This window comes from Mustela lutreola, chromosome 10, assembly GCF_030435805.1.
Source record: "Mustela lutreola isolate mMusLut2 chromosome 10, mMusLut2.pri, whole genome shotgun sequence".
Taxonomy (NCBI): Eukaryota; Metazoa; Chordata; class Mammalia; order Carnivora; family Mustelidae; genus Mustela; species Mustela lutreola.
Window position 1 is genome coordinate 25,185,091 of NC_081299.1, and position 23,402 is coordinate 25,208,492.

General features: G+C 45.8%; 1 protein-coding gene across 1 annotated transcript in view; it reads right to left on the reverse strand.

Annotated features, from left to right (window-relative positions):
* Nucleotides 1-23,402, reverse strand: part of CSMD2 (CUB and Sushi multiple domains 2) — a 616,179-nt gene that overhangs the window by 166,987 nt on the left and 425,790 nt on the right. The window contains exons 23-25 of the mRNA XM_059136925.1: nucleotides 19,154-19,310; nucleotides 17,231-17,422; nucleotides 12,142-12,268 (exon numbers count right to left, since the gene is read on the reverse strand). Of these exons, the coding sequence (XP_058992908.1) occupies nucleotides 12,142-12,268; nucleotides 17,231-17,422; nucleotides 19,154-19,310 (476 nt within the window). The remainder of the gene's footprint in view (nucleotides 1-12,141; nucleotides 12,269-17,230; nucleotides 17,423-19,153; nucleotides 19,311-23,402) is intronic.

Genomic DNA, 23,402 nt, shown 5'->3' on the forward strand with positions numbered 1-23,402 from the left:
CTGGTGTCTGTTTTGCCTCGGATATAACATGGGTGCTCATGGGGACCAACAAATATACTGCTCAGCTCCTCAGCCCCACTGGTCTCTAGTTCTCTCTCTCTGGCTCCCTGGGGACTGTCCTGAGACTCTGCTCTCTCCAGGGCTGGGTCATCAAAGCTCAGCTGGTTGCCACCTGCTTCAACCTCAGGGCACCCTGGATGGTGGGGCTGACCCTGTTCCAGGATCTCCAGACACCTTGTTTTACAGTGTCTCTGTAGAGTCCCACCTTCTTCCACAATCTCCTGGCAGCAGGTGCCCCAGGGAGGGCACTCCCACCTGGCCCTTGCTCCTCTACCACCCCCTACCAGCCTGCCACGGAAACTCCGCCGGACTTTGCTGATAAGGGAGTAAGGCTCATGACACTCAGCTTCAAGGGCACGAAGAGATTTTTCACCAGAGTCTCAATCTAAAAAGCTAGGGGAACAGTGGATTCTCGCTGTAGGTGCCCGTACCTCTCAAGAGCTGTCCAGGCAAAACCTGCTTCTGAGATCTGGTCCTCAGTCCCCTCAGTCCCAAGGAAACTTGGACACCTTGGATGCTCTTTGGATTCTGCCAACCCCACTGCTTATAGGGAGCTCATCTGGATCCATTACATGTCAGACAGATACACAAAAGCAAGAAAAAAAAAAATCCACAGCATCTTGACATGTTGACTTCATTTGATTTCACTTGCGGCCCCCAAATGTGAAAGGGCCTTCGGTCCTCCAGGGCAACTGTTGCCACTCCATGAACCCAAAGGATGGTGCAGAGGCACAAGTCCTAATGGTGGATCTTTATATCAGGGGAAAATGGCCCGCGAACAGACAGTTGCTGCCGGGGGGAGAGGGTTGGAAATCACCCCTGCCCCCAAATGAGAAGGAAGCCCAAATTATCCTCAGTGACACTGGCAACTACAATAAGAAAATACTTGTTTTATAAAATGCCCCCTTCTGAGCCACGGAGCTGCAAACTGACAATTAAACCATGATCATAATAGCAGACAATAATAATTAAAGCATCCTGCCATCCAAAGAGCAAAAACGGAGAAGACAGACCAAAGCCCAAAGCAAGCATTGGCGTCTAGAGCAAAATGAGAGGCTCTTATTTCCTGGGGCCAGCTGGTATCTGACAGAAAAAAGATTCTTTTGTTACTTCCATGAGGGAAAAAATGAACCTGAGCTTGGGGTCACTGCAGTGGCTGCGGTGATGGCGTTGTGAGAGGCTGGGGCAGTGCACAAATGCAGGATTTAGGCTACTGCTGTGTCTTTCAGCTTTCCTCACCAGTGGCCTTGGACTGGTTTCCTTCTTGTCATGGGCACCTTGTATGTGAAGGCTGTGTGACCGCCTGTCATGGACCAGAACCTGTCCTGGAGGTGTCAGGGATTTTGTGAGGACAGGTGTGTCTTTATTCTTCCCAGAAGAAAATGTTGTCCATAAATGAAAGGTTCACGCCTCCTGAAGTGCATAATCCAGAGGGAAAAAAACAGTGGCTATGGAATCAAAGACACAGCTTCACATCTTGTTCTGGGATTGCTCATCAGGTGACCTTGTGGAGTCTTGGTTTACTTCTCTGTCGAATGGTGGTAACGGCCTCCATCCAGCAGTGTTGCTGGGAGGATTATTGTAAATGAAATCACATATAAAGTACCTGGCACCAAGCCTGATACATAGTGCAAAAATCAATAAATGGTAAAATCACCTAAAGCAAAGTCTATTTCTGTTCTCTTTATTTTTATTGAAGTGTAACTAATATACAGTGTTATATTCATTTCAGGTGTATGACTCTTTTTCCCCTTTTACTTGACTAAGAAAGATGTGTTAAGGTCCTTCTATGACTGTCAATTTCTTGTATTTATGACAGATTTAACTCTACATTTTCTTGGTCGGTTATTCGTTATGTAAAGATCCATGACTGTTAGCATTATCATAGCACAGGCACCTTTCCATGAAATAATTCCCTCTGTCCCTGTGGCTGTTGACTCTCCTTAGCTTGCTGCTGCATCACTCCAATCTCTGTATCTTGCCCTCTTGTGTATAAAATCTCCCTCTGCTTCCCTCTTACAAGGATTCATGTGGCTGCATTTAGGGCCCACCCAGAGAATCCAGGAAAATCTCCTCATCTCAAGAGCCTTGATTTAATCACTGCTGCAAAGATTGTTTTTCCAAATAAGCTAATGTTTACAGGCTCCGGTCATTAAAACCTGAAGTCTTTTGGGGCCATAACTCAGCCTACTACAATTTGCGAGTTTTTCAAGAAGCCCCAGTGGCAATTTTCTGTGGCTTTTGTGCACATTAGATCTTGGCTGAATCAATGATTCTTTGTTCTTACAGCACCACTGTTCTTGGCCAATGATGTGAAAGAGGGGAGATTTTAGGAGGATTGGGTTTGGTGTAGGGGTGGTTTCTCATAAATGACCATTTTATTTGAGGAGGACTGGTTGTGTGCTTACCTGTGTGAGTGTGTTTTGTGAAAAGCTTTCAAGAATCTTTTATTATCCTTGGAACTGATCCATTTTTCATCAAGTTCTATCTAATTCGTTTTGGCTGAAACTCAGTGAGTCTGTTCAATTCACCAAGGACACTTCAGTCCAGTCCCCTCCCTCTGTCCCTTCTCAGAGGAGTCTGCTCACAGTTTGTATTTTATTATTATACTCTTCTCCATCTGTGCTGCCTGGTTGGTCCTCTGTCTTCCACACTGGGTAACTTCTCTTTCATTATTTCCACATCCTTGCACTTTGTCTCTGCAGTCTCAGACAGACCCTCCAGATTGTCTCTTTCTTCAGTGCTTTTGTTTCTTACAAGGCAAGTGCTACTCTTGTAGATTTTAGCTTGTAGATTTTAGCTACTGTGTCATTAGCTTCTTTTCATTCTTTACTCGTGGTTATCAAGGTCACTCTTTCTCAGGATCTCCCCTCCCGCATTCCATTATCCATCCTTCTGCTACCGATCATCCCTATTTCTTATATTTAAATGAGAATAGCATACATCTATCCATTTAGATCTTCTTTTGTTTACTATAATACAATCTTTTCAGAAAATATCTTCTTATTTCTTTAGGGAAATGATTCCCTTTTTTAAAGAATGGTATGTGTTATGTGGTATCACAAAAGTTTCTTATATTTCTTTTTTGCTTGTTTACTTAGTCTTTTGAGAGGGTGAGCTCTCTCCTGGTCCAGTGTGGCCAGGAATGCAGGTACTCATTTCTTTTGTTGAATGAATGGAATCCCCCTCTAAGAAATACTGGAGTCCATTTTTGGCATGGTAAACTCAGAGTCAAGTTCACATCTGCTGGCCAATTCGACTATTAAGCGTAGCTCAGATGGGTTATTATTCTTGGATGATTTGAAGTAATTTGTGTTCTTTTTCTAGAGGTGATCCATGAAAACTAAATTGCTAGAGACCACCACCACTCTTACACTGACACCCAGGGAGTATCCATATCCTCTCCTTCAAAAAACTTCTGAGCTCCTTTTGACGATTTCCCAATTTGTTGAAATCTCAAGTCTGACAAAGGGACGCCCCGCCGTGTATATGCTTATCTGCTCAGTTCCTGCAGGAGGTCAGCTCTCGCAGTGCAAGTACATGGACCTTCTCTGTTTAAGGTTTAACTCACTGTCACTGCTCAAAAACAAACCTTCTGGAAGCTGCTAAACCTGCAGCCGGGATTCCTGGCAAGAGCTACAAACAGAAGCTTCACTTCTGGTGCCTTCTGCCTCCTCTGGGCCAGCTGCCCACTTGCTGTCTAAGGGAAGCAACGCTGACCGCAGTGGGGGATGGTGGCCCTATGATTGATGGGAAACTGCAGGTGGGGACTCTGGGTCTCAGGCGTAGCCAGATGTTTTGTCTGGTCCAGGCTCCTCCCAGGAAGACAACCTCCACTAGGCAGGGGTTCTGGTTCATCAAAACTACAGGCTGCTATCTCCCAGTAATCCTACAGCTGTGTGACCAACAACCAAGAAGGGAGCTTTCAGGTCACCCTTTGCATTAATCATTAAAGAGCATCCCTACAGTTAAAAATCGATAAACTAGGACCATAAGCCAAACATGAGCATTGGGAATGGAAATCAAAGCTTCCAGAACAAGTTTTCCCAGCCTCCATGGGCCCCAGATCTCCCTAGGAAAGGCACACCTGGAAGAGACCGTGTCTTCTCCCTTCGCCCCATTTCCCAGTCACATGAAGCTCTCCAGCCTAGTCAGATCTGTACTCAGAAACAAGCCTCAGTTCTTCTGAATATAACCAGGACCCCTCAGTTATCCTAGACTCCTTCCCTGGTTTCCCAGCCAATTTCTCTGCGTTGCCAACAATGATCTCCTTTTAGAAATGGAGATATCATTACATCACACCAGATGATGGGTTCTTCCAGAAAAAGCCCTTCCTCTCTTCCACATGCCTGCAAGGCTCTGACCTCCACCCAGCCTGGTAAGCTCCTACTGTGCTTTCAAATGTAGCTACCATAATCCCTCTTCTCCAGAACACCTTGCCCCTACCCCTGGCACCACCTGGAATTAGGAACCATCCTTGCACGTGCTCTTTGATTGTGTTTCACACGTAACTTCCACTATTGCATTTATCACATCATATTAGAATCTGTAGCAGGCCCTGTAGGATGGTCTGTCTGCACTCCATTTCCAAAAACTCTCATCTATCTCTACTACTGAAACTGTAAAAGCAAAACAAAATTGATTTCCCACTTTCCCAGCCAGGCATTCACGGCAAGTTCTGACTAATCAGATGTAGGAAGATGCCTGTAAAGATGGTGATTCTCACCGAATAAATACACAAACCCTCAGCATGGGGAAGCTCTGTGCCTTGGCTTCTCCCCTTTGAGACCGAAGTGCAGTGGGGTAAGCCAGAGGACAGCGTCCAGGGACAGCAGTGCAAGAAGAAAGATGCTATCCTCCTGAGTGGCTACCCTGGGTCTGGATGGGACCTTCGCATCCTTGTTCCAAGAGAAAAGTGAACCTCCATCTGTTGAAGCCAGCTTTAGTCAGTTTTTCAGCTTCTATTCCTAACTGATAAAATGTCTATCTATAAGACTGAGACTTTCAAGGGAAAAGACTGTTTCTTATTTATATTTATACCCTCAGTACCTGGCAGAACGCCTGGCACTGAGTAAATGCTCCAAGTATTTTAATTGAACTGAATGTGGTTACTGTCTTCAAAATATTCCAATGGCTCCTCATTATACTGAGAAATCCATCTTGAGTTCTCGTCTTGGCACACAGGGTCCTGCAGAGAGCCCTTGTTCCCCACGCAACCTCATCTTCCCCGCGCAGTCCTCAGCCACATCAAGGAAGCAAGCAGTCTTTCGTGGACAGACCCTACATTTTGCCCTCTGTTTGTCCCTTTGCTCTTTCCCCCTCATTTGGAATGTTTGCCTCGATGCCTGCAGGCAGGCCTTCTCTCTCTTCTCCATTACTGAACTTGGCTTACACTCACTTACAGTAACTACTTTGTCTTGGAGGGACCTGTTTGTTTGAATATTTTCCTCATAGAATGTGAGCCCCTGGAAGACAAAGACCGGCCTTAGTCCAATTCTTGTGTTTGCCACTGCACAGTCTCGGATACAGAGGAAGTGTTCAATGAGTGTTTTGTTAAATGGAACTACACTGGGGTCAGAATGACAGGCGAGAGAAAAGTCTGGAGCTAAATGGAATGGGTCTGAAGCCCACATCCCTGGGTAACTGGGAGACATTCCCCTTCTGAGCCTCACTGGTGTCATCTGTAAAATGGGGACAGTAATAACCGATCAAGAATGTGGTACACTGTATGTGTTTGATAAATGTTAGGTAGAGGGGAGGACCAAGAGCAGAAAGCTTTGCCTCCCTCTCATCTCCAGTTTTCCTCTGAGCTGGTCCACTGATTATAATAGGGAAAATGCTAGGCCAACATTGGAAACTGAGAAGAGGTCTCACCCAAAGGGGATCAAACGTCCATGTTCTACGTCCTGACCACAGAGGAAAGAGCGACATGGAGGGTGCAGCTCACGGTCTGCTTTCCTGCTATTAGCTGCCAGGACTGGATAGAGTTCACTGGCCAACCTGTCCCATTCCTGGCACTCAGGGGAAAAGCACCTGCCAAATGCTGCAGATACCCACCGTGTTCAAGGGCAGAATCTGACTGCCAGCCCAAGTTCGTCACACACACCCAAGAAGGGCCCATTTTCCTGCCTGCACCCCACCCAAGGCTGAGTGTGATCTCTGCAACTCCTCACCATCCCTCCTGGGCACGTTCGGCAAGGGATTATCCTTGCCTGGCTCGATGGGGTGAGGTTGACCACAGAGTCCTCTGATCACCTCCAGTGCTTGGCTGGGGTTGGGGGTGGTGGTGAGGAGAGACATCTGCAAGACTTGTCCTGTCTGTGCGCCTGGGAAGGGTCTCATGGAGGCCTGTGGACTTTCCCACATCTCATCCTATCTGGCACACCAAGGGGCATCTTGACACCTACTCCCACTACCTGTGATTTTCAGGGATGACTTACAGCCTGCTGTGCTTAGGGTATGCCCCATCTGGGTAAAATGAGCAACCACCAACCCAGCCCCAGGAAGGAGTTCTCATTACTTGGGAATTTCATGCCAGACACTGTTCTGAGTGTTTAGATAGGATAACTCACATCCTCATAACAACCTTAGATCGCAGGGACCACCTTAAATCACCATTTTACAGATAAGAGAATAGAGGCCCAGAGCACCTGTTTAAAGATCTTCCCAAGCTGCACAGCTCATCACAGTGGTTGGCAATCTGGTGCCAGAGTCCAACTCTGAGCTACAACTTGATCCTGAATGAACAAAACCCCTGGGATGGAAAGAGAAGCTGCCCCTCAGAGGAAATGAGCTGACAGATCAGACAAAATGGCCCAGCTGCAAAATGCAGTAAATGCAGGAAAAAACAGGCGACATTGTAAAACACAAAACATAAGCTCAAAACATAAATCGTATTCTCAGGGAGATGCAAGATGATAATACATTGAAAAAACAAAAGTAGGCTGTCAAGAACAATCTGAAAACAACAACAACAAAAATAGTTTCCTTGAAATAAAAATGAAAACAACAAGATTTCCAAAATAAAGGAGAACAAGATAAATGTTGTTGAAAACAGAATTAATGAAAACACAAGATCCCTGGCAGAGTTAAAAAAAAAGGATAAAAAATCCTCTCAGATTACTGGGGGTTAAACAAAGCTAATTAAATCAAATCAGCTAACAACAACAAGAGTTAAAAATGAAAGAAAGCAATAAAGAAGCATCGCCTGTTTCGGTTGAAAAAAGGCATAACACGTTCGATGAAAAAGAAATATACAAAACCCTGTGCTCTTTTCACTTTCTTCAAATATACACAGAACGTGAAGAAGACAAAAATTCCAAAGGTAAAAAGGGCACAGTGTGATAAAAATAACAAAGATCATGTGAAATATATATAGTCAATTAGTACATTAAAAAAATTTTAAATCTAAACTGAAACGAGAGACCATCTAAAATTCAACCTAGTTGAGCACTCTGTAAGGAAAAAAAAAACAAAAAACTCCCCCAAAGGAAAATATACTAAGAACTGAAAGCAGCAAAGACAATTAAATATCATTTTGTCCATCAAACTGATAGACACTGACAGGGTTGACAGCAGCTCATGATTCCGTGTGGGGAGCCAGGCTTTTGGTGGATGTATAAATTGCTGCAGTCACAAGAAGGAAATCGAGGTCATATATTAAAATTTGCCTTCTAAGAATATATTCTAAGGAAATAATTGGACAACAGTTCAAAGGTTCACGTATAAGGCTGTTCACTGGAGTGAGAAACTGAAAATATTTACTTTATTAATAGGGGAGTGGAAAAATAAATGATAGTTGCGCCTACAACAGAATCCTCTGTCACCATCGAACAGGATGAAGCTGATCTATATATTGACATCTTAATATGATGATAGAGGATTAAACAATACATCAAAAGCAGGCCACTAAGCCATGCATAGAGATGATCTTGTTTTAGAAACCGTGTTTACTGCAACAGCTTGATGTATATATCGCTACACAAAATATCTAGAAGAGCAAGTGGAACCAATGGTTATCTTCTGTGAGGTGTGCGGAGGAGACCAGAGTAAGATTAAGGGGGCTTATGATCTCTACAGATTTCTTTATTTTTTACATTTTGAGTTTTTAATTTTTTTTAAAGATTTTATTTATTTATTTGACAGACAGAGATCACAAGTCGGCAGAGAGGCAGGCTGAAAGAGAGGAGGAAGCAGGCTCCCTGCCAAGCAGAGAACTCAATGTGGGGCTCGATCCCAGGACCCTGAGACCATGACCTGAACCAAAGGCAGAGGCTTAACCCACTGAGCCACGCAGGCACCCCCATTTTGAGCTTTTTAAAACAGGTGTATTTTTTTAAAATATAGAAACGTTCTATAAAGATATTCCCAATTAAAAAATAATAATTACATCTTACTCTGAATAAGGACTCAAACATAAAAGGGGCTTTACGTGTTTGTCTTAATTAGGCCTAATCATGAATTCCCTTAACTTTGCTGCTGGTTATAAGAGCGAGGGGGGTGGGGGACCATAGGGGAGGAGGAGAGAGAGAAACAGGGAAGGAGGGAGAAGGAGGGAGAGAGAGGAGAGAGAACAGGCATGAGCACAGATGTGTGTGTGGACACTGCACACACTGTCCGGGAGCATCAGCTGGGCTGGGGGACTGAACAAGAAAGGGAAAGGATCCTGTGGCTCGTCTCCATCCCAGGAGTTCTGTTGTTCATTCAGGATCTTGTTGTAGCCCAGCGTAGCTGGAAGCGCCCTCTGCTCCCTTGGCATCAGCTCCCTGAGGCTGCGAGGCCGCCAGAGGGAGGGCGGAAGCTACCTTCACCTTCTCACTGCTGTTCCCTGTCGCGGAGGCCTTGCACACACATTCAGCCCCACTACTTTATTGTCCTCACTGTGTCACCCTGCAGAGGATAGCTGGTGACTCTGTCTCGATCTTCTCTTCCTGAGGGCCATGAAGAGGTCCTCCTGGCTCCCAACCGGCTCACCCCACGCTCACCATTCCCCTCAGTGACAGCGGTCCTCACCCCTGCCCAAAAATTCCATCACTGATTCCTTGTGCTCGCCTGTCAGCTGCTCCTACATCCCTCTGTGCTCCTCTGGTCCTTGTTCTAAACCTTCCCTCCTGGGGATGAGGCTGTCTCGGGAATGCTAACATCGCTCGGTCGTGGATGAGCAAATCTGCTTTAGAAAGTGCTTGCCCGAGGATTTACAACTGGAACACCATGAGGTCCACAATGGGCTCTTGAGTGATTCAGCAAAAAAGGATAGAAGAGAGAATGCATATATGGCGAAATATTCATAATGGTTGAGTCTAGGGGGCAGGTGTGCAGGTGCTCGTGTGCTGTTCTTTCAACTTTTCTGTGTATGTTACCTACTCTGTGCTATGCAGCAAAACCTAGGGAGACAGAAGAAACTACACTTTCCCTGTCCACTGAGGAGAGTGAGACCATCTATGATCTGGGCCTGGGGCCTGACCACACCCAGTCACTTCCCTTCCCAGCAGGCTTCCTCCCCTGCTACCCGCAACTTCCTCTCCATCCTTCAGCTCTTGTGTCCCCTTTTCCAGGACAGCATCTCTGGTCTCCTGGCTGCCTTTTGTTCCCCACCCCTCCCTACTGTATATGCACATGTCATCCCTTTGCCAGTCTGGGTGTCCGGGTCTTGATTGTGCATGTGACACCAGCACCTTGCTCAGCCAATACCATGTGTTAGACAGACAGGTGGTTGTTACAAGAATCAGTGAACAAGTGAGTAAGAGATGCTCCAAGGTAGGGAAGCAGGAAAGCCTCCTGATTTGCATATATGCACATTACCGTAAAAGAGTCATTATACCCCTGATTCCATCATTGCTCATTTAACACTTATTGAGGGACTATCATGGATCTGCTAGTCATATAACCTCCTTTTGGACCCAAGTCCTGCTTGCTTCAGTTATTCATTCATTCATTCATTCAATTCATCCATCACTGGACACTTTGTGGGGCCAGGTGCTAGGGGCACTGTGCTGAGAGCTGGGAGACTTGCAGAGATGAATCAGGCAGAGACCATGGCTCTGGCCGGGCAGATAAGACAGGAGCACAAAGAGAGGATGAAAGTGGTCAGTGTCATAAGGGAAATGCACATCATGGGCAAAGGGAGTTCAGAAGAGGGGGGCAGACTCCTAGGAGTCCAAGAGAGGGAACCAGAAGACTTCCTGGGTGAGCTGACACACACACTTGGCTTTGAGGGATGTGGAATTTCAGACATAAGCCTCTGAAGGGAGGAGAGTATTGCAGGGAAAGCAGAGTGGAAACAGAGGCACAGAGCGAGGCCACGAGCCTGGGTATGTACAGGAGCCACCAGCTGCTTGGCTTTGTTGGAGTGCCCCTGGAGAGAAGGGGTGGGAAATGAGGTTGGGCAGATAGGTTGAGGTCATGAGGACCTTGAAATCCAGGATATGTTTAGCTTCTGTGAGCTTGGGTGTCATGGAAGATTTCTAATTAGCAGGTGAGCTGGTCAGGTGTGCTTCCAGAAGCTTATTCCAACAGAAATGTGCAGGATGAATTTGTATATTTAACTTGTCCCCCTAACAGTGCACAACCCCTAAGAGTGCTGCTGACCTCATTTTGCACAGGGCTTAGTTCAAAAACGTGCACAGAGCAATCACTCAATGCATTTCTTTAACTGTAATTGAACTGAGTCTAAGGACCTGTGTACATCAGCAAATACACAAATGTCTATATCTCTTCCAGCAACATATCCATTCTGCCAATTCCTTTTAACTGAAATCTCTCTGGGGCATAATCTTCTCTAGCTACACTTCTTGCCTTGGCTCCCCACTATTGCAAATCCTCCACATTTCATTCCTGGGTCACTGCGGTAGACTCCTGACTGGTTTTTTTCACATGAGCTCTCTCCACTTTAAATGACCCTGATGGGAATGACCCTGCTCAAGAACTACCATGGCTCCCTCTTGTCTGCTGGCATTCACAGTCCCCCATGACCACACCGTACTTCACCCTCTCTACCTCCCTTTCCTTGTTCATATGCCTCCCCCTCTCTAGCCAGACTCTGTTTCCTCTCCAATTGCCTTTCGATCCTCCTTCAAGACCTCTGCTCATCCTGCCACCCAACCTAATCCTTTCCTCACAGCTCATCTGAACCACAGCTCAAGCAGGCCCAGCTTTGCCAACAGTGTGAATAATACGAAGATTCAGATAAACTCGCTTTATCTGTGGGACTCACTGTGCAAACTGAGACACACTATGCATTCCCTTGGGATCTCAGTGTTCTCATCTATTAAATGGGACTGAGAACAATGTCTATTTTTTATTAGGACTTACTATTAGTAAAGAACTGATAAGAGGATAGACATGCCAGGCTCTGGGATGGGTAAAATGGTGATGTTCCTTTCTTCTCTGACTTTTTGGAACTCCCGTAAATAATTCCTGCCGGTCAGACGCTTGTATGGAAGGAAGTTATATTTTGAGGGAGTATGTATGCAATATCAGACACTGCTGGGATTTTGTAATTACTCCCTCTGCAACTCTCAAACACTAGCATTTCTGCCCTCACTTTACAGATGAGGAAACTCAGACTGAGAAGAGGAAACAATCTGGGATCACACCACTCTGAGCTGACACTATTATATGAGAAATTACCACAGAAGTATTCCTAGATATTTACTGTGTTCCCAGTACGATGCTGGGCACCTTGCACTAACTGTCCCATTTAAGTCTTTCCCCCGAGATGCTGCTACTACAATAGCAAATAAGGGCTGTGCCCCAAGTCCTGCAAACAGCAGGTAGCAGGGTTGGGATTCCTGCTGGAGTCCATATGACCTCCAGCTCTGCTCTCAGCTACTCTGCCGTGACTGTGCCATTGAGGCCAGAGAGTTGTCTGAACTTGGACAGCAGTCCTGTGAGGCCGAGACTGGCCTCTCCAGGTTTTCCATGGGCCCCAACCTGAGCCTGGGGTCACAGCAACCACTGCTGATCACAAGGGCCTCCAGGAGAGGTGGGCAGGTCAGCCACTAGTGAGGGGCCCAGCAATGATGCTGGTGATGACTATCCTGAATGGCAAGCAACGGGGACTTTGCCAGCCGTGACACTTACCCGATGGTGCAACCAGCATCAGCCTCGATGGTCCAGATGCAGTTGAGATTGTGTTCGTAGGGAGCCGGATACCCGGGTGACAGCACCTGTCCCGCCACCTCTCCTTTCACTGTCCCTCCACACTCAGCTGAAAGAAATCCCAAAAAAGTGAGCTTTATGGGGTGGCCTGCATGGCCAGCAGGGACTCAGTGTCTCCTCCTGTCAGTATACCCAAGTTCCCTCCAGGTGACTGAGCACAGCACATAGAAAGGCCCCTGGATGCAACTTGTATTCACAATCTACAAAGAACCCCTACAACTTAATCATGAAAAGATAAACAGCCTGATTAAACAACGGGCAAAGCATCTGAACAGACATTTCTTCAAAGAAGGTATGCAAATGGTCAGCAAGCACATGAAAAGCTGCTCAACATCATTAGTCATCAGGGAAATGCAAATGAAAACCACAGTGAGATGTGCCTCACGTCCACAAGGGTGGCTGCGATCAAAAAGCCAGACAAGGGCAAGTGTCGGTAAGGATATGGGGGAACAAGAACCCGTACACATTTGCTGGTAGGAAGGCAACACAGGGCAGTTGCTTTGGGAAACTGTTTCATAGGTCCTTAAATGGTGGCATGTAGTCACCGTAGGACCCTGCAATTCCACCAGTAGGCACAGACCTAGGAGAATGAAAGCATTCGTTCACACAAAAATGCTCACAGCAGCCTGATGCATAACAGCCCAAAGATGGAAACAACTCAAATGTCCATCAGCCAATGGACGGATAGACAAATAGGCTGTAATCTGTATGATGGAATAGTATTTGATCATAATAAAGGATGAAGGACTGCTACCTGCTGTAACAGGAATAGACTTGAAAACATGATGCTAAGTTAAAGAAGCCAGGCTCCAAAGGCCACATAGTCTATGATTTGGTGTGTATAAAATGTCCAAAACAGAATAATCTGTAGAGACAGAAAGTACAGTGGAGGGTGCCAGGACCTGGAGGGGGTGGGCAGGTGGGAGGGACTGCTAATGGGTGCAGGGCTTCTTTTGGACAGAGGCGATGTTCAAAAATCTGATTGTGGTGACGGTTGCAAATAGACTGGGAATAGACTAAAAAGCACTAAATGGTATACTTTAAAAGGATATGAATTGTATCTCAATAAAGCCATTTCTAAAAAGGTCCCAGGGTAGAGGGCTGACCGCCTACTCTGCGTCTAAACTCCTTGAAGCCCCCCTGGCCATGTGCAGACACGTGCACCTGTGCTGTCAGCCCCGGGGCTTGGGCAGGGTGCCACGAATATGGAGGCAAGCAAGACGCGGCATCCTTCCTCCTGAGAGCTAATGTTCTAGGAGAGGAGATAGCCACTGTGGGCCCCAAAAGAGGCACATTGGTGGTAGATGACAGCTTAGAGAAGTGGCTACTTCCCCTCGCATGGGGCAGGGGGAGTCGTGAAGGAGGAACAGGAGTGGATTGCGCTGGCTGGGTGGCAGGGGTGGTGTTGGGGGCACAGCAGGAGAGAGGAGAAAGGGCAGATGTCCTGGCGGTTGGCAACAGCGTGGCAGATGGGGGCCAGGGGAGGAGATGGGGGTGGGAGACAGGGCTGTGATATTGGCCCAGCGACGGACAGGCAAGGGAGCAGTGCATGAGGCTAGTGTCTATGTACTCTGTTGGGGAAGAACTGGTCACCTTACATGCTAGTGAACTTTACATGCTAGGAAGTGCGCTCTGGGAGAAACCTAAAGGGCATGAGGAGTGGAACTGGAGGCAGGGGACCAGTGCAGAGATCTACACTCCCCACTGGAGCACCTAGTCACCCAGGTCAGAAGCTGGTGATCTGGCTTTCTTTCTCCTCACATCGGATCTGCCTCCGAGACCCAGCCCCTGAACCTCTGGGGCGTCTGTCACATCAGTGCCCTATGGCCCCACTGCTAGAGCCCTGTCCTAGGCCCTGGCCATCTCTGGGGTGGCACAATTGCCCACTCTCCCCCCAACGGTGCCACCAGATGGACCTTTCTAGAATACAAACTGAGTCATTGCTTGCTTCAAACCCTCCTTCCCAGAATGAAGTCCAAGCTCCTGAGGGGTTCCCTTTGCCCTCTTGAGTCCCCGTCTGACACCCTTCGGTCCAGTCAAGCCTCATGAATGCTATCGGCAGGAACACAAGGCCTCTTCATGCCTCCACAGGGCCTGACAGCCTGAAAACATCTTCCTTGGGGGACATTTTGTGGGCCCTCCCCTCCCAGGGGGAGTTGCCTGTGTCCTCCCTTTGTCTCCGTTTTAACACAGGCAAGTTTTTAATCACAACACGAGTACCGTGTTACAGTCATGTCTATCTCCTTCTCAAGACTCCAGACACCTTGGCAGTGGGGACCCTGTCCTATTCCTATTTGCACAACCGATGCTGCTGTAGTGCATCACACGTTACAGACATCTTAGTAAGTGTTTACAGAAGGGGGGATACATGGATGATCAGATGAACAAGCGGCACTTACTACTTCCTGGGGAAACTACTATAAGGACTTACGTCAAGGAAGCACGAGTGAAAATGAAGAGCAGGAGGTTTACTACAGTGTTTTTTAGGAGACGGGATGATTGAGCAAAATCCTAGAAGAAACTGAAGAAGATGGGATCACGGTCGCAGGTGGAAGATGGGCCTTCATCTTCCTTAAGCGTCTCAAGATCCTCATGGCCCCACAGAGGGGCACCATGGCAGTGTTAGGAAGGAGGCACTCTGTCAGTAGGCCTGCTCCTGAGACCGGATCCTTGGCTCGCGCTTGTTACCATAGGGTGCTGCTGGGCCAGGAGGTGCCTACAGGACGCAAGGCTGAGTAGGCCATGTTGGGGAGTTGGTGAGGGCAAGAGGACGGACTGTGAGCTGGGGAAAGGAAGTCTGTCTGGCCCCACAAAAGAGGAGGGTAGTGGAGAGGTGGCGGGACATTATCCATGCCCTGGGCCAGAGCTTCCTTCCCTATTCTAGGTGGAGAAGCCCCTCCTTCCCCCCTCAAGGTGAGTGTTTGGAGGCAGCAGCATGGAGGCGGGGGGCTCTTCCTTATAGACACTACTGCTCTTTTCCCCATGGTCCCAACATCTGGAGGCTGGCACGTGGGTGGGAGGAGTCCAGAGGCCAGCAAGCTGCAGATGTACTGATAAGACCAGAAGGCTCTCCTCTTTCTGCTCTTTGCCCTTCTTCCCATCCTTAGAGCTTTGGCTGCCTCCTTTGGGCTGAAGGGTCTAATCATCAATAAAGAAAGCCACAGTGGTCATTTCTGCTCGACTGTGATAGAGTCCACCACAGCATGACATATGTAAAACTATACACCCGCCACCCCAGATACACAGCTTCCCTCCTCTATGTAGGGTCTGTGGGAGTCTCAGTGGGGAAACCTCCGAGGTTCAAAATAAGTACCCTTACTAGCACCACTTGAATGGATCTGCTAAGTTCAGCCCAGCTGGCACAGCTGATATTCAAAAGAGCCTTACAGTGCATCCTTCCGGCAAAGCACGCCACTGTTTTGTACTGTGCATCATCTCCTTCCTATTTCACTTGCTCTGGCTTGCCTGTGATATTGTGCTGTCATCCGCTGACGCACATGTCCTCCTCGCTGGCCTGGGATCTGCCCTAGTCAAGGTTCCTTGTGCCCAGCATAGGGCCTGGCACGTGAATGAAAGCAGGGGACACAAACAGAGATGCGGGGAGAAAGGGACGGAGCGTGCCTGCTAGCTGGGGCGATCTTAAGCACAGAGGGAGGGGAAGACTCTCTAGGCTACTTAGAGGTCGCATGCTAGTCTGTCCACTGTCACGCTTAAAATCCTTTCCTTCAGGCCCTCTGTTGTGTAACAGTGTTGAGCATCCTGTTAACATGGAGCTGTCTAGGGAAAAGAATATTGGCCATTACCAACACTCACCATGCAGGTTCACCTCTCCAGCCCTCATGCAGGCTCAGGCTAGAAGCCCAGCCCCCATCCACCTCCTGCTGGTGAATTTTTACCCATCCTTTCAAGTCTGCAAAACTTCCCCGTATTTTCCCAACACTTTGTCCGTAACTCTTTGCATAGTGCTTATCTTGTATTATAATTATCTGTTTATGTGTCTATTTGCCTTGCTAGGCTATAGGCTCCCCCAAAGCAGGGGAAAATGCTTCATTCTCCTTTTTTAAATTTCTCTGCTTCTGTACATACCCAAACATACAACTGCATCAATTCTGTGGCACTTGGTAGGAACTTAAATGTTTTCCCAGTGGACGTTTTGTTCTTATAAGATTAGCCAGTGCTGTACAATAGACATGCTGAAGTTGTAGCACCAGGGGAAGGGGACAGAGGGAACAGCCTGGGGTCCAGGGATGGGGAAGCGGGACAAAGCAGTATGATGGGAACCTTGATCTGCAGGGAGGTAACAGTGAGGTGGGGAGGTGCAGTGAGGTGGGTGGCGACAGAGGAAGAGACCAACAGAATGACAGGTTCTGCCTACTTCATACTCCTGCCTTGGACCAGGCTTCTCTCATCCTATGACACATGGAGAAAGCTTAGAGAGAGCCTCTGCTGACATTCTGGAAGCAGCACAGGCTTAAGAAGGTGGCCACTCATTATTACATTCTTTCTCAAGAATGAGATAGACACTAGCTCATTATCTTACTCTTTCATCCGACTTCCCCCAGAAAAGGGAGCATAAGCCCCATTTTGCCTATGGGGAAACTGAGGCTCAGAGTGAGTGGGAGGCTTGCTTGAGTCTGGGTGTTGCAGGAACCCTTGGAACCCAGGACAGTGCTCCACCTCTTCCTACTTCACACTCCTCCCTTTCCTTTGTCGCCAGCATTATAGTTCTGAGGGCACGACTTGGCTGTGGTCCCACCTGGCTCAACGTGTGACACTGGCAAGCTCCCTGCCTGAGTGTGCTGCTGCACAGGGGGGAATGAGGTATGAAAGTGAGGGAACGGAGAAGGGGGACAGGGCGAGGGTTGGCTCCTGTGACAGCACTCAGTCCAATTAGGCAGCTCCAAGGCACTGGTATGCAGGGTCCAATGGGAGAGCCTTCACAAGACCAGAGCTGGGAACCTGGGACTCGGGGGGGCCCAAGTGGTCACTTGAAGAGCAAGAGGCCTCCTACCGACACAGGTGGGGAGAGGCCGGTCCCAGGTCCTGCGCTCCCCACTCAGACACAGCAGTTCCTCACTGCCCCGCAGGCTGTATCCTGGGTCACAGCTGAAGGACACAGAGCTTCCAGCAAAATGGCCTCCATCGTGAACCTTGTAGCCAAACTGGGGGGTTCCTGGATCCTCACACTTGATGAGTTCAAAACCTACCGAAGAGAGGAGAGAGAGAGAGTAAGCAAGACCTGCCATGGCAGAAGCTATATGCCCTTTCCTCCCTCAGTGTGAGGCCCATGTCCTCATGGAAGCCACCAGGCACCTGCCCCTGGCTTCCGCCAGCCTCACTGCTCAGGGGGCCCACACAGCTGTGCTCAGGAAAGGAGCTGCATGCAGGATTCACTCCTGGCTGCTGCGTGGAAATGGCTTTCTCCCAGGGCAGCTTTTAATAGTTTCCAGACATAGGGTCTGGGTTTTCTATTTCCTTTGTTTGACCCCCAGAGCATTTTGTTAGCAGGGCTGCTCTTTTCGTTTTGCTCGCTGGGACATTCTGATGGGATCATGTAATAGGGAAACATCACTACAAATGCATGTTTCAAAGTTCAAATTACGTCCTGTTTAAATAGTCTATTGAGAAGGGCTGCGGAAGGCTTATGCAGGATGTCTACAGAGCCTTGCTACATGGCGCTTCATGTTCCTTATCCACAGGGGTCTTGTCGGGAAGGGTAATGAGTGAGGACACTGGCCTTGTTCAGTGAATCCTTCCAAGTCACACATTCCCAGATGATGGAGATGGAATTCGCATGCAACTTTATTCAATCCTCTTCCCCCAGGCACGGACCCCTGGGCCAGATGGCCTGGGGCCCAGGCAAGAGGAATTGTGGGTGGATTCACTGGTTTTCTAACAGCTTTATTGAGATATAATTCACATAGTGAACACCCACCCATCTGAAGTGTTTGATGCAGTGTCTTTTAGTATATTTGTAAAGGTGTGCAACTATCATCACAATCAACCTCAGGGCCTTTTCATCACTTCTAGAAAAACCCTATATACATTACCCACCCTGCCCTTGGCAACCACCGATTTCCTCTCTTTCTCTATGAATTTGACTACTTCGGACAGTTCATATAAATAAATCATAGAAAGTGTGGCCTTTGTGACTGGCACCCTTCACTTAGCAGTGTTTTCAAGGTCCATCCATGGTGTAGTGTGGATTAGTGCTTACTTTCTTTTTGACAGCTGAATAACATTCCATTGTATGGATGGGTACATCATGCTTTGTTTATTCATTTATCAGCTGATGGATACTCACTGGATTTTAAAATAACCTAGAAAAGCAAATTTTTTTGGCATCTCCTGGGCGAGTACAGGAGCTTAAACCAATGAACACAGGGCCTCCAAGCCGCAGTGTGGAGATGTAATCCCAAATACCCCGGGGCCATGTACAAACCTGGTGCTTTCTGTTTTTGAAATCGCGGAAATAAAAGTCAAAGCTAAGAGCACGAAAGAGGGGAAGAATCAAGACTGAAGTCTTTAGGGAGTAGTGCAAAAGAACATAATCACACATCAGTGTTTGCATGTTTTATATGCATGTTTTACATCTGGCTGTAGCTGAACCTTATATTATAAATGCTGTGATTAGGAAAGGCTTTGTTTGGTTGCCTTAAATAAAAGTCTCGATGTTTGTATTTTGGAAGTATTAGTAACAGGTATGCCGTGACTCTCAGTTAACCATAGATGCAAACCTTAGAGCAGATGCTAAGTGGCTGCTTACCCAGAGCACAGGCACAAGGTTTCAGAGGAAACAGTCCACTCAGCATACGCCAGTCCAAGAAAACCAAACCTTCTAAATGAGGGGTGACGTCCCGGAGCCTGACCTCCCTGTTTGGGGGACCAGGGAAGGACTGAATTCATTGTCCACTCCAATGCAAGAGAGACTTACTGGAAAACTGCAGCTCAAAGCCCTTGCTGGTGTTCTCGGTGTCAGTGATGAAATCAAGCCACAGACTGCTAGATGTGCTGTTCAGAGTCACCCCCATCATCTCCGAACGGCTGAACACCCCCAGCAAACGGGCGGAGTTGTTGTTGCCGTCATAGACCTGGATGTACGAGAGACCCCCGACCCAATGTCAGTATGGCCTTATTTTGAACAACAGTTTCTCATCTCATAGCCTATATTTCCAGAGTTTAGCACCAGTGCTGACCGTTGGAGGGGCCATGAGCCTCAGATGCAGGGAAGATGGCACAGAGAGCTAGCAATGGAGCAAGTGATCTGCCCCTCATGTCTCTACTCCGTGCCCTTCTGTGCCCAGCCCGTCTCAGTGTGAATCCAGTCTCTAGGAACTCCTTGTTGTTCTAACCTTTCCAGTGGAGCTCTGCTCTGTCTCCCAACCCCCAGATGGCACCAGCTTACTCTTCAGCAGCCTGGGCAGGCCAGGATGGGGCCGCCTGAAGGCCCAAGCCATCTGTTTCTGCAGACAGGCACACTGAAAGCATTCGACAGCTCTGCATTGCTAAACAGTTCTGTCCTTCCAGATGAGACAACTGTCCTTCTGCCTAACCCTACCCCACTGGGGCAGTGGCCTATCTTGATGACCTATCTAGACATGGGCCATCATGATCCAGCAGCACAGAGTAAAAATGACCAGTGTGTTATCATGTCTTTCCTCTCCCCAAGCTCAGCCTCTGTCCCTGCCCTCCTAAAATGAGGGCTCCAGCAAGGGCCTGCTGGGCTTGCCAGGGGTGGAATTGTGCAGGCATCTGGCTTCCCCGACACCCATCTGTCCCCTGAACTTCTGAGCACTAGCAAAGACAACAGTCATCAGAATAATGAACTGGCTCCCCAGGTTCTGAGGTTGCTGCTCCTTTCCAGATAATTGTACAAATAACAACAGAAGTTGTGATTGAGTGAAGGACCCCCCTAGTGCTCTGGTAAATATCAAAGATGGGATCTATGGGTGGGTGATGAATATTTGTGCATGGCTCGGGATGTGGTGCCAGCTGCCAGCAAATTGGAACAATATTTCCATTCTACTATTTATGAAGCAAAGCCTTCTAAAAGAAGCCATCCTTCAAGCTAACAGTGCTATATATTATAGAGATTTGTTCAGACCCCTGGGAGCCTCAAGTCTGTTTCCAGATTCCATGTACAATATCACTGAGAGTTTGAGAGAATTCTGGACTTCCAACAGACAGAGAGATGACACCAGCTCAAAGAGTTTAGCCCACTGAGACATCCAAGTTGCTAAATAAAAATATTTATGGTGCATAAACAATGAATTTTAGAACTCTGAAAAAAAATAAAATTAAAAAACGTTTTAAAGTTTTTTCTAAATATAATATCTTTATCTATAAATGTCAATTTGAAAATGACTTTAGCTAATCTGCCCTGCTGTATGTGACTACAATGAATTTATTCACCTTTAAAAAAATATTTGTACCCATGAACACATACTGGAATTAATTGATCAAGTCATTAGTTATCAACACTTGCTGACATCACAATAGGAAAAACAGAAGAGAATCAACCATATATCATGTACACCACTATTTATGGAGTCATTATGCTAAAAAAAAAAAAAGAAAAAGAAAAAAAAATCAATCCTGAATTGTATCGAGTCACTGGATCCAATTTTAACTTATAGGAACTACAGAAGATGGAGGGATCTATGAAATGATACTCTGGGACTATGTTCGGCAAAACCCAGAATATGAAAAATTCCACTGGGCAAGTTACCTGACTTCCTCAACAAATAAATTACAAGGGATGGAGGAAAAAAAAAGATAGAGGCAAAAATCTATAGATTAAAAACCATATGAGACAACCAATGCAATGCATGGGTCTTATTTGGATCCTGATTCAAATAAAGTGTAAATTTAAAAAAATATTAGGACATTTATGAGATAATTGGAAACTTGAACATTCATTGGATATATGATGATGTTAAGAGAGTGTTGTTAATTAATAAAAGTATAATGGGAACAGGATTATTTCCTTAATTTCCAAGCATTATTCATTCTAACTCATTAAGGACAAAAATGTTCATAATGTGTCATTATGATAAAATATTCATTGCGGAAAACTTATAAAACAGAAGAACACATAGAAGATAAAAACAACTTTCATAGCATGGAGAGTAAGGAATAACATGGAAGACATTAGGAGAGGGAAATGAAAAGTGAATTGGGGTAAATTGGAAGGGGAGAGGAAGCATGAGACTGTGGACTCTGAGAAACAAACTGAGGGTTTTAGAGGGAAGGGGAAGGGGCATGGGTGAGCCTGGTGGTGGGTATTAAGGAGGGCACGTACTGCATGGAGCACTGCACATTTTGCATAAACAATGAATCTTGGAACATTGAAAACATAAAATTAAATTTTAAACAAAAAAAATTAAAAATGAAACAAAACAAAAAAACAACTTTCAGCACTCACAACATTTTGGTGACTATCTTTCCAGGCTTTGTTCTATGCATATTTTTCCTTATATTTATTTATTTATTTATTTTTTTATATAAAAACAAGATCCAACTATAGATACTATATGATGACCTGCTCTTTCACTTAATATAATGTGCATATTTTTTGAAGCATTAAATATTTTCCCCAACGGCATTTAAATAACTGCAGGAATTTCCATCATAAAATTAAACCAACCCACACTGTACTTATTCACACATCATTGTCCAGAATGTGTGCCCAGGCAGATAAGGGACATTCAATAAAAGTATGATAATTAAATAAGCCAACGTTTTCTTCTAGAGTACTTTTGTCTTTAAGTCCACCTGGAGTTTATTTAGGCATGATAGGAGATACAAGCCTACTTTTTTCTCCTTGGTTGACTAGCCATTTAACCAAACCCTATAAACATTCCATCCACTGCCAATATTAAATTGACTTTTATCACATATACAGTTATACATTTGGTTTTGTCTGTCAACTTTCTAGTCTATTCTATTTCTATTTGGTACCTATTTGTCTTTTCCTGTGTATGATCCATATCATTTAAGTTATTATGGCTTTATAATATACTTAAATATTTAGTAGGGCAAGTCCTCTTTCATTTGTCCATCTTTTAACTTAAAAAATTTTATTCCCCCTTGTTTATTTTTCTAGACAAACTCAAGATGAACTTTCTTAAACACACACACACACACACACACACACACATACACCTCTTGCTCCCCCCTTCCAAAAAAACCCCCCAAATAACTTGTATAATTCTGACTGATTAACATCATAGGTATGAGTTAGTAAGAGAAAAAGTCCATCTACATGATACTGAATCTTCTAACTCACATAATATCATCTGGCTCCATTTAATCAAGTTGTTTTGCAAGTCTCTTGGTAAAATTCTCTATTTATTTTTGGGTATTTTTTATTTATATTTTTGCAGTTGGAATTGAGCCTTTCTCTGTATTTACTTTAACAGAATACAGCTTGTCTATAAGAATACTTTGATGGTCCAGATGGGCCTTTGTCTACATTTATTTTCTAACAGAATATTGCTTGTCTATAAGAATGCTTTGATGGTCCAATTCTTCATTATATACTGGGGATGGTCTGGTTTCTGAGAAATCCAAGAGAATCCATACACATACGTTAACAACTAAACTTCTTCCTTTTTTTCTTTCTCTAGTAGATGTTTTTATTTTCTTCATCTTCATTGCAGTATAATTGACAAATAAAAATTGTATATAATTAAGGTGTACAGTTTGATATTTTGATGCACATGACCATTACATCTGATATGACAGTTCAGCAAGATGGCTGGCTTCAAAGTAACTACACTACAGGGACAGCTTTGTCCACACAGTTACAAACAAGCAACATTCCCATGGACACATGTCTGCTTGTACACATGCTTGAGTTACTTCAGGGCATATGCCTGGAATGGAGAAGCTGGTTGCTGGGAAGATCCATCCTTAGCTTTGTTAGATATTGCCAGATTGCTCTCCAAGAGTAATATAAATTTAATCTCTCACTGACACTGTATGACAGCTTTCATTGCTTTGTATCTTTGCCAACACTTGGTATTTTCAGACATCTTAATTTTTCCCAATTTGATGGCTGTGAAATGGTATCTTGTTTTAACCTGTATGTCTTTGATTATCACTGAGCTTAAGCATCTTTTCATGTGTTTATCCATACTTCTACTTTCCTCTTATGTGAATTTCTTGTTCATATCATTTGT